This window comes from Bombina bombina, chromosome 1 (genome assembly GCF_027579735.1).
Source record: "Bombina bombina isolate aBomBom1 chromosome 1, aBomBom1.pri, whole genome shotgun sequence".
NCBI lineage: Eukaryota > Metazoa > Chordata > Amphibia > Anura > Bombinatoridae > Bombina > Bombina bombina.
In genome coordinates, this window is record NC_069499.1 from 570,315,494 (window position 1) to 570,328,004 (window position 12,511).

Genomic DNA, 12,511 nt, shown 5'->3' on the forward strand with positions numbered 1-12,511 from the left:
TATATTTTGGGTTTACGTTCTCTGAACAATTATAATACCAAAAAAAGCAGAATATATTGCAGCCGTCTAGCAGATTATTTAGAATTACACATTAAATACCATTCCCGTGAATAGACTTTTCCTGTGTTTCAGTTTATTCTAAAGAAATAAAACAAAACTATCACAACATATAACCCACTGACTCTCTCCAACCACACACCAGATTATGCAAAGAGACAACAACCACACCCCTGATTATGCAAAGAGACAACAAACACACCCCTGATTATGCAAAGAGACAACAACCACACCCCTGATTATGCAAAGAGACAACAACCACACCCCTGATTATGCAAAGAGACAACAAACACACCCCTGATTATGCAAAGAGACAACAACCACACAATGTGTTTGAGAAAGAGGCTGGCATACTCACATCCATAAACTCTGCATTAGCTTTTGGTCCAGTTGTATCATTAAGAATTTTGATGGCCACTGGAATTTTCACCGTTTCTGCTTCAGGGACCCATATTCCCTAAAAAAAAAAAATATATATCAATCAAAAGCATAATTGCCAGATGAGCTATCACACGGCACCTCAGTTCGCTAAATACATTCATGCAACATGTTATCATTACTGATCTCATGTGTCTCGTCTTTGCTTTTTCATTTTTTAAGGGTACACCTTAGTTATATTAACCTAGACAGTTATTAATTACACATGCTGCAGGGTGTGCAGGGAGGAACATGTATTGTGATAACTGTAATGCAGTGTTTTTAATTAAACAAAGTAAAATCTTGTCACTTGGGTCCAGTGTGTCAGTTTTTAGGATGGCATATCTTAAAAGCCAACCTTCTACTCCTCTGTAAGGGTAGAAGATAAACTTAATGAGTTTAGTGCAATAACATGATCTGCTGTAGGTGTTGATAGATCAAGCTCACATATTTGCACTGCCAATAAATGTTTCCACAATAACAGCACTGTGAATTTTCCATGGGGTAAAATATGTGGGTAATGTGCTCATCTCTGTAAAATGCCACAGCGTAAAGATCACAGCTGGTGGAAAGTATTTTAATCTTGGATGATTGAGATGGATGGAGCATTTTTGATAACTATGACATTATGAAGACAGCAATATTGCCGTAGCTGTAACATAAGTGTCACAGATTTTGGGCTAGATTATGAGTGGAGCAGTAGTTTGCACTTGCATTCGAGTAATTTTTTTTGCACTCTGTGATTCACGCTCATATTACGACTTGAAAGTAAATAGTTTGCACTCTTGTGTTCACAACATCACGGTAACAAAGACTTTGAGAAGTCGCAAACGCAAAAGCGCATTCCCCCATAGACTTCAAAGGAGCCAAAAATGCGCGACATAAGAAGATATTTTTTGCATATTTCATAATCCGATGTTCTGCACATATCAGAATATGTTCTATTTATTCTTAGAAATATATTTATATATATATATATATGATGGCTGTTTGCACAAATATATATTTATACCTATATACATGATTATATATAGATATATACAGGAATATCTATTTAGACATACGCATGTGAAATATTTACAGTAAATACATAGTTAAACACTAAATAAAATAAATATTGCATAAATATGATTTTACATATTTTCATCTACTTGACTGCAAAGAGTTCCAATGCACATGTATGTGTCTTTAAATGCATACATGTGTATTTGCATTTATATGTGTAAATATGTCAGTAAATACACATGTACACAGATAGATATATATATACATACACACACACATACATATACATCTTTAGACATGTATATGTATGTTTCTCTATGTTAAAGCCCTTTTTTCTAACACCTGAGACCTCATGTCTTTGAGCCCTTATAACCTTTATACATTTTTTTAAAATATTGTTTTTATCAGACATTGTTATTATTAGTGTAACTGTACTTTTAAATGTATTTCTGATGTGCTTTTTTTTTCTCTGCCGAGTGTAACAGTTAACCAGAGCTCTGAGTTTGCGGTAATCAGTCTAGCGTAAATTGTAAATGCGCTCACAAGTTCATATTAACTTTCAACTTGTAATATGAGCGGAATTTAACTTGCGTGCAAACGGCCTCAAAAACCCAATATTGCTTGCACACAAGCAATATGGCGCCACTCGTAATCTAGCCCTTGGTGGCAATATTATGTACCATAATATTATTGCGACAAATATATAAATGTATTAATTGCTTCATAAATGTAAGTAGTGTTTATTTCAACCACATGCAACAAACTATTCAACTCCTTAGCTTTAGGTAACCAAAGGGTCATTTCATATTCATGCAATCTGAGTTTATACTTGTGTTGTGATGAACATAATAGAAAGGCAGCACTCAGTCTGATACCCCAGAACCCAAACAATGACAACCTGGGATCATTGATTTATAATACAATGAATAAGTTAAATATGTGGAAAGAATAGCGCTCAAAATTGTATCCCCCCCCCAAAAAAAAAAAATCGCCAATGGCCGTAGGCAAAGGGCTAGTTGACTTAGCCAAATATGCTGCTGAGTATATGACTGTTACAAAAAAAATACATTATATATATATGCTTTTCACATAAAAAACAGAGATTTTTTGTGTTTTTTTAAAAATGCTTTTGGTTTCAGAGAACTTGTCTTTAAAGCAGAGGGAATTAGGGAGATTAAACAGATAGTGGCCTGAAAGATGTTGAAACATTGTGTGCATGCTTGATATTTAAAGAACAGTTTCAGCTATCCAAAAACAGGAACAAAAACACAGCACCTGAGAAGGAAAACTGTGTGGAACAAACATAAATACTGAGACACAAAACGCACACTTTTAAATAAAGACACACAGATAACAATTTTGCAAAATGAGCAGGTAAGATGACTCTTTAATGCACAATAACGTAACAAAGCTAGTGTTTGGCTAATTACGACTGTATTTATTACTTGAGAATACACATACAGCGTGTTTAATTCCCCAGCAATGAAAAGTGTTACCGATGTAACCATGCGACTGAGAGATAGCTAGCTCTGGGGGATACTGAGAGACGCCTGCCAGCTGAATATCAAAGCAGGTTGTTTGCACAAGGCAGGCAAGCAAAATGCAAACAGCTCCAGGCCAGAACATTTCTGGATAAAGAAGACGCTTTGTCGCATAAGTAGATTTTGCTTAAGACAAGTGGGCTGCGGAGCTTGTGCCTTCCGGAATATGCAATGCTTTGTAGATATGGCAGATACTGGGATGAGGGTTCCAATCACGTTTCCATTACCAATACCTTAGCTTCAGTTACTGTCTAAACAAAAAAAATCTCCTTACTTTTTACAAAGCAGAATAAATGATAAAAACCCTGACAAACTTAAAATACATTTACTTTGTTTATTGCAAAGTATACTATCAGAAACCACCAATTCTTTTAGATTATCTTTCAGGAAACCGGTCATCTCACGGAGGGAGGGCCACTAAATGGACATATTTTACATTGCTCTATATTGTAAATCCCAAAATGTGTCAGCAAGCTAAAAAAATGACCAAAACCTTAATTTGTAATACATTTGAGATGATCCCTCATATTTCACATTTTGTTAAAATTATGTATTGCTATTTGAAAATATTGCTCCATGTAATTCGCACTGCATTAACTTCAACAGTACTTTTCATTGAGGGAATTTAACATATATGTTTTATAATACAGGAAGCCCCAAATCAATTAATATAGGAGGGGATTTGACCTCAGAGAAGGTCAAGTGAATAAGGGGTTAAGTGTGAGTTATAGGAAGAGGGTTTGAAAGAGGGAATAAAAGTATGTTAAAGGGACACTAAACCCAAATTTTTTCTTTCATGATTCAGATAGAACATGCAATTTTAAGCAATTTTCTATCTTACTCCTATTATAAATTTTCTTTCGTTCTCTTGCTATCTTTATTTAAAAAAAAAGGCATCTAAGCTAAGGATTCAAAGAAAGCAAAGTTCCAGCTGTTCCATAAAAGCAAGTCTTTATTTGTAACAATTAAAAACGGTAAACACAGCAAACATGAAATTGGTGTAGAGGGCGCAGCGCTGTATGGCTTACGCGTTTCGGAAGTGCTCCGTAATCATAGCCTACAGCAGTGTGCCCCACACCAGTTTAAAACAAGATAAACAAGTGTGATTGGTTAACGTACGTGTCACCCGTGCTCTACTTACAACCAATTATCAACCTGGATAGTGCAAAGCCTCCTAAATGTCAGTAAACTGTAGCCAATACCCTCAATGTGGTGTAGCAGACTCGGTAAGTGTAATGATTGCAAGTGCAAAAGATTCATACACAAAAATGCCACATCCAAGATATAAGGAATAACATTATTAATATAATTGATAAGCATGTCTCAGACTGCCTTATGATGGTATTGTTAAATGTCACTGAGAATTCAAATAAAAACGACTGCTGTTCTTGCGTGGCAATGACAAAGAAAATGATCAAAATTATTGTTATTATTTTGGATGACTGGGTCAATAACGACTAAGTGACCCCATAAGGAATTTAATACCAATGTTATAATGTGACCAGGTAAATGAACTCTATTAATAGATCCCTGCACTGAGAACACTATTTGTTATAAATAAGGTCATTAAAGTAGCAAAAAAGGCAAAATACTCAAAACTCCCGCTAATCACTGTGAACAGTGTGAATGACCTGAACTACAACGCTACGTGGCAAGACTAAGTCAGAACATATTTAACTAGAAATTGTTAAACTGGAGAATCAATACATGTATGAACTGCAAAACTGAGTCAGTTGTCTATTTAATAGAATGCACACTTTGCAGGATTCAATACATAGGATTGACCTCAAGAGACCTAAACACTAGAATTAGGGAACACCTTTCCTCGTTCAGCACCAAAAGGGCCTCCACTCCCATAGTGCAAAAGTCAATAGACCTAACAGGGGAGGAGATGTGGATCAACTTCTCGCCAGAAGGGAAGCGTATTGGATTTTTACCATGGGCACCCGTTTAAATTCCAGATATGACGTTATGAACCTCTGGGAATAAATGTCTCATCCTGGTCCTTTTGTACCTTTATGCCATATGTGTATATATATAAAATTATTTTTTACCATCAGTACTATCTATTTATTAATATTGTTGCTGCCAATGTGATGTCTCTGTACCAAGATTGACTATTTGGAAATTTTGACTTGTTTTCAAGTATCAAATGGGCACTATCTTACCCATGTATATTATTTATTATTTATTATATATTATATATTAATGAATTTCCATTCAAGTATGGGCCATTTCATTTGTATCACTTAGGCAATACATAATATTAACTTCATATGTGGCTTCCTTCTCAATATGGCTTATTTAATACCCCATGGAATATGCAAATACAATGTGTTTTGTGTGTGTCTTTCCCTTTCAATTGATTAACACTTTTACAACCAGTATTAATTACTTGTAGAGATATGGAGCGCATTTATGTCTAATGTTTTTTACCTCTCCAGTTTAACCATTTCTAGTTAAATATGTTCTGACTTAGTCATGCCACGTAGCGTTGTAGTTCAGGTCATGCACACTGTACACAGTGATTAGTGGGCCTTTTGAGTATTTTGCCTTTTTTTGCTACCTTAATGACCTTATTTATAACAAATAGTGTTCTCAGTGCAGTATTAATAGAGTTCATTTACCTGGTCACATTATAACATTGGTATTAAATTCCTTATGGGGTCACTTAGTCATTATTGACCCAGTCATCCAAAATAATAACAATAATTTTGATCATTTTCTTTGCCATTGCCACGCAAGTGCAGCAGTCGTTTTTATTTGAATTCTCAGTGACATTTAACAATACCATCATAAGGCAGTCTGAGACATGCTTATCAATTATATTAATAATGTTATTCCTTATATCTTGGATGTGGCATTTTTGTGTATGAATCTTTTGCACTTGCAATCATTACACTTACCAAGTCTGAGGGTATTGGCTACAGTTTACTGATATTTAGGAGGCTTGGCACTATCCAGGTTGATAATTGGTTGTAAGTAGAGGGCGGGTGACACGTACGTTCACCAATCACACTTGTTTTATCTTGTTTTAAATTGGTGTGGGGCACACTGCTGTAGGCTATGATTACGGAGCACTTCTGAAACGCGTAAGCCATACAGCGCTGCACCCTCTACACCAATTTCATGTTTGCTGTGTTTACCATTTTTAATTGTTACAAATAAAGACTTGCTTTTATGGAACAGCTGGAACTTTGCTTTCTTTGAATCTGTTTGCTGTCCAGACACAGACTGTTCCTTTCTGTGCGATTTTCCTGTGTTTACCTTGAGGAGCGAGTGTGCTACACTTTGCATTACACCGGGTGAGCTGCAGCTGTTGAGGAGGCGGGGACTACACGGTTCTTTGTGTGGAGGGGTGAATTGCGATCAAACCGGAAGAGATTACAGTAGGAATAAGTTGAGGCGAATTAGGAGTTTCTCTGCCTCGTTCCTGGCTGAACTTCATTGGCCCGGATTCGGCTGCACCTTCAGAGAGGTTGTTTGGTTTGCAGATATAAGGGTAACCCCCGCATATCCACTACGAATTGGTGAGTGAGTCTGTATTTATACATGTTCTTGAATAACCCCTGCCACAACGGAGGATTCTGCATTGCATTGTGTACTTTTTTGAGCCTGTGAACTGCTCACTTATTACGGATTATTTGGCACCAGTAGGCAGCCTTGCATTATATTGGGTTTCTCTTTCTTTGACTATCTAAGCTAAGGAGCCAGACAATTTGTGGTTCAGCACTCTGGACAGCACTTGTTTATTGGCGCTGTCCAAATCAGTAAGGACAACCCAGGTTGTGAACCAAAAATGGGCTGGCTTCTAAACTTACACTCTTGCTTTTCAAATAAAGATAGCAAGGGAATGAAGAAAAATTGATAATAGGAGTAAATTAGAAAATTGCTTAAAATTGCATGTTCTATCTGAATCATGAAAGAAAATAGTTTGGGTTCAGTGTCCCTTTAAGACCAGAAGCAAATCACTTTTTCGAAACAAACATACATGAAGAAGAATCCCTCCTTTATTTTAAAGATTAATGTCGCAATAGGCAGGATATTAAATCTTTGGGGATGGAAACACATCTATGGGCCTATGGGGGTATCTCCTGGAGGACGTAAGAGGCATAATGAAGTGATATTAAAAGCAGCTTAACAAGCAAGCACCATGGGTGTTCATTGCTATATATATATATTTTGTTTATATGTTTTGTTAATCTTTTGGTATATTTATAATAAAGAAAGCTGTGGTCTTTATAACCCACATCCATGTGTCTGTTTTAATTTGAGAGGAAAGTAGAGCCTACGTATGGGGTCAATCAGAAAGCACATTTCAAGTTTCTGCAGATTACTTGAATCCTTTTCAACTCAGCAGACTTGACCTTTAAAAAACCTATTTTGGGTAAAATTAATTTAGAGAATTGTGTCATTTTTGCCCTACTGACCCTCAAACTCTATAGGCCTGTTTCTCTAAACCTCTCTGGGCTAGCAAGAGTATCCAATAAGTCAACACTCAATTCATGTTAGAAAGACAAATTTTATCTTAAGAGCTGCTTGTCTCACTATACAGGGTACTGAATCTGAAGGAGAGACTATAAAATTACAAAAATCCTGTGAAAATACTGGTGATGTTAACTCATTGCAAAGCCACTGAATGGCCTTGAATTTGAACAAAAAGAGACATTTTTATGACATATTCTAAGCATTCGGAATAGAACCCAGATTAAATGCTCTTTAATTATTGTCATCTGAACATAAGGATAATTTGATTTCCTATAGGGGAAACTAAATCTCAATGATGTAATCACTCTAAATAACTTTGATTTAGAATATGTGGTTCAAAACACTAAGATTTACAAGTGCAACAAATAAAGGGGATATTCAGTCCTGAAGTATAAAATACTTCACGCTAAATGTTCCTTTATTTGTCTGCAGCTTTTGACGCGCTTTGCGCATCAGGCAGCCCACGGCAGAATGCTATTTTATCACTGAGGTGATTTTAGCCAATAGATTGCTAGCTATCCGGCATAGCTTTAGCTGATAACTGCAAAACAATTTGCTTTATACTAACATAATGACTTTGGCTAGCCTTGCTGTCTGTAGACTCAAGAACGGATTGGCTCCTCCAAATAAGGCAAGTAGAAAATGTAGTTTGGCTGTTGAGAAACAATTGCAGCAAACAAGATTTTTTAAAGAATATTTATACTTGGCTGAAATGTTATTCTATAGCAATGTAACAGACATATATGGTAATTATAAAATGTTTTCTGTTCCTTTAATTTAGCCATTGGGTGGGGAACTGAAGGTGAAACTAGGAACTTTTAAATGAATTAACACTGTTAATAAATTACTGTAGTTTAGCTAGAGAATAGATACCTATCATCCCATAATTTGCAGGACAATACTGAAATGGAAGCTAAATGCTACTATCCCTCCTTCCTTAAAAATGCCCGAAAATGATCAATTTTATAAAGAAAAATTCAGTACTTCAATCCAACCCCATGATATAAAAACACTGCTCAAAATTGTCTTAACCCACTCAGATTATTTAATTTCCAACCCCACAATATTGAGTTGTTGTCATGCACCACCCTGGCTTCACCCCCATGTATCCAATCCTTAGTTGTATTACTCTTATATTGTCTGTGAATACGTATATACCACTGCTAAACCATCCATTACATTAACATGTACATTGTAGCCCAGATTAAACATCTGCATGCCTGATAAAGCCAAGATGAACCTTGCATATAACTGGATTGAAACATAACATTGTGAAATATTCTGATTTCTTTAAAATAAAAGAGTAAGTGGAGCCCTTAACCATATATGTTTCTTGTTATATAACACTACAAGAAGACCCTTACTAAGCATATTTCCAACACAAGGAAGATGGTGCAGGTGTTGTTTGAATGAACTTATAATCACTATAAAGTGTTGGGATGGATATTCAGGCAAGAAACAAAGCCCTATCTCACAACAATAAATGAAAACATCTAGGAAATAGTTAAATGTTGGCTGCAGCTTTTTATGCTAATGATGCAGCTAACAATGAACTATTTCTTAGAACTGTATGTTGTTTATATTAAAGCAAATAGATTTACCATTTAGAACACACACTTTTCATGCAAATTCTCTTGTTTAAATGTCTAGCGGAATATGCCCCTCTTTTGTCATTGTTAGCATTACCTTGTAAACAGTGCCAAATGCCCCAGATCCCAGGATTTTCACCCTCTTCAGCTCAGTTTCTTTTAGGATCCTCAGTTGTGCCTGGTTCGGTGCTGTTCCGCTAGGTGTCAGTGGTTCCACCAGCTGAAAAAATACAATTACTGTTTAACAAAAATGAACATACAATGCAGTTTTTTGATGCAGCTATTTATCCAACACAATACAGCATCTTTATATTACTAAAAAGAGCAGTAATAAGCTACCTAGGTCCCATTAGGGCCTGGAATGCAGTTTAGAATTACAAAATATATTAGCAATTCATTTTATTTTTAAGCCCCTTGAGACATCCTCAGAGGAGCACTTGAGTGACAGGTGTGAATGGGCATAAAGACAAATTAAGGTGCCTGTATCCACATTTTTTTTGTGTGGCAGGCATGAGATTCCCATTTGAAGACATAAACAGAACAGACATTTTCTGTGATAGAAAAATGATCAAATAGGTTCTGATATAGGATTATAGGTAGATTTTATATTGTTTGATGCAGGGATGTTTTGCAGTTAGTTTTCACATTAACTAACTAGGCAATATGTATTACATATAAAGTAGGATTTGAGAAGCAACTCATAATTTAGTGAAACAGGTGATGCTAACAACAAATAAATCGAAAAAGAGGGAGTAGGGTCAGTTTTAAGCCACAAGATGCTTTCAATAAATATGAAAGGCTGAGACAACCTTAGAAAGATGCACTAGTACAAGCAAAAGCTCAATTTTGCTCTGACAGAAGGCCAAATGGGGACATTTGCAGGATAAAATTTGCAGTTTTATCTCATTTCTGGACTCTGCAAAGAAAAGTATTTTTCAACACAAGGTTCCACAAGAATATCTGCAAAGAATGCCACATGAAACACCCCAGGACTAATGACAAATACAAAGAGGGAAAGTCATAGTAACAGATTTAGTCTAAGTTTAAAATGTTTTTCTAGTCTTGAAGAAAACACTAAAGGCTGTAGAGGAAAGAAAAGTAGAAAGTATAATCTTCGGAGCACTAGTAGTCTAATCTTTGGGAAAGCAGAAATTCAAAATGATTGTAAACTGAAATAGATTGGGGAGAAAAGTAAGATTAGTGAGACCACTCTGCTCAGTTTTTACTGTTCTCTGATATAAATTCTCTGAGTTTGGAAGACAAACAAGACCTTAAAGAAGATAAATATGCAAATATAGAAGCAAATTCCTAATGTGGTCCTTTCTAGACATGTGCATACATATTTATACTGATTGGTGATTTGTCTGAAAAAAACATAAATTATGCTTACCTGATAATTTCATTTCCATCTGCTTGGGAAGAGTCTACAGCTGTATTCCTTACTTGTGGGAAATACTGAACCTGGCCACCAGGAGGAGGCAAAGACACCCCCAGCCAAAGGCTTAAATACCTCCCCCACTTCCTCATAACCACAGTCATTCTGCCGAGGGAACAAAGAACAGTAGGAATAATATCAGGGTGAAAAAGGTGCCAGAACAAAAAATTTCAAATTTAGGGCCACCCATCGGAGAACACAGACGGGAGCTAAGGACTCTTCCCATACAGATGGAAATGAAATTATCAGGTAAGCATCATTTATGTTTTCCATCTTAATATGGGAAGAGTTCACAGCTGCATTCCTTAATTGTGGGAAACATATACCTAAGCTCTAGAGTACACAGAATGCTAATGAGAGGGAAAAAAGAGAGGTGGACCCTAATCTGAGGGCACCACACCCTGCAAAACCTTTCTTCTGAAGGCTGCTTCAGCAGAAGCAAAAACATCAAACTTGTAAAATTTTGGAAAAGTATGTAAGGAGAACCAGGTAGCAGCCTTACAAATCTGATCCATAGAGGCCTCATTTTTGAAGGCCCAAGAGGAAACCACCTCTCTTGTAGAATGAGCCGTAATCCTCAGAAGAAGCTTATGTCCCGCTGTATCTATGCTAAAAGGATGACACTCCGCAGACAAAAAGATAAGTCGAAGAGACCCTCCGACCCCTACGCTTCCCGTAAATGAGAATAAACAGAGAAAGAGGTTTGTCTAAATTTCTTTGTGGCCCGAAGAACTTTAAGGCACAAACCACATCCAGAAATACGTTGTAAACGTTCCTTCGACGAAGAAGGAATAGGACAAAAGAAAGGAACCACAATCTCTTGATTGATGTTGCGAATGGACACAACCTTAGGAAGAAAACCTAGCTTGGTTCATAGAACAGCTTTATCGGCATGAAAAGCCAGATAAGGAGCGATGCATTGCAAGGCAGCAATCACAGAAGCAATAGCCAGTAGAAAAGGAACCTTCCTGGTTGGGGACCAGGATTAAGGGAGATGTCACCAGCAGTAAGTAGAAGCAAGAGGGAGAGACATGAGATGAGATACAGATTTGCAGTAGTGAGACTGCTTTTGAGATGAGCTGCAGGGGGAGAGAGAGTGTTTAGGAATAGGTAAAGTTCATGAGTACAAAAGTAAGGTGAGTTTAAGAGAGATGGGCTAATGAACAGTGCAGGTGGAGAGGGAGAAGGAGTAATTGAATAGTGTAGTTTGTTATAGAGACAAAGGGTAGCAAACAGGAATATGAATATATTGAGCATTTTTACAGAATTGGGAACCAGTTAAAAACATAAGACACAGAATTACTGTAACAATTGCATAAGGGAACAAAAGGTATATGAAGCATAATATTACAAAAGTACTGTGTATTCTATAGGGTTAAGGGAATGGAAGGATATGCTGATCAGTGTTTGCATTTGTCATTTCAGGAGAGTGAAAGTTGTGTGGGAGACTATCTATAAATGAGGAAATGAGCTTGGGGTGGGTGGGGTGAGGGGTAGGGTGAGAGGGAAGCTGTTTTCCAGAAGGCTACCTGTTGTAAGTTAGAGATTAGATGAAGCAGCTGAGTGCAAAAGTCTGTGTATTTTCTCTGAGTTCTGGGAGAGGATGTGTTTGAAATCAAGCTGAAGGAAAGAGATATATTCAGTTAATGGTTGGCCAGCAAAAGTGTGTTAAAGGAGTGGGAGGGTACATTTATGGACATTTAAGCTAAGGGTCAATCATGCAGAAACAAAAAAAAACATCAACAAAATATTACAGAGATAAGACTGAGACTGAGGTATACAAGGGGTGAAATAAAACCATTCAACAAATAGACAGATAAATGGGCAACCGTGACAGACTCGCAACCGTAGTCACAACAGCCGCCGCCAGTTGAAACAAATATCCCGTATGTTGAAACATCCTTCTTAAGAGAGTTTCTATCTTTTATCAATGGGCTCTTCAAACGAAGAACTATCCTCAAGCGGGATAGTAGTACGTT

General features: G+C 36.7%; 1 protein-coding gene across 3 annotated transcripts in view; it reads right to left on the bottom strand.

The window, feature by feature from the left end:
* ERBB4 (erb-b2 receptor tyrosine kinase 4) overlaps nucleotides 1-12,511 on the bottom strand; it is a 1,322,334-nt gene that overhangs the window by 220,842 nt on the left and 1,088,981 nt on the right. For all 3 annotated transcript variants that reach the window (XM_053698789.1, XM_053698786.1, XM_053698787.1), the window contains exons 18-19: nucleotides 9,195-9,317; nucleotides 416-514 (exon numbers count right to left, since the gene is read on the bottom strand). In XM_053698789.1, coding sequence (XP_053554764.1) covers nucleotides 416-514; nucleotides 9,195-9,317 — 222 coding nt within the window. The remainder of the gene's footprint in view (nucleotides 1-415; nucleotides 515-9,194; nucleotides 9,318-12,511) is intronic.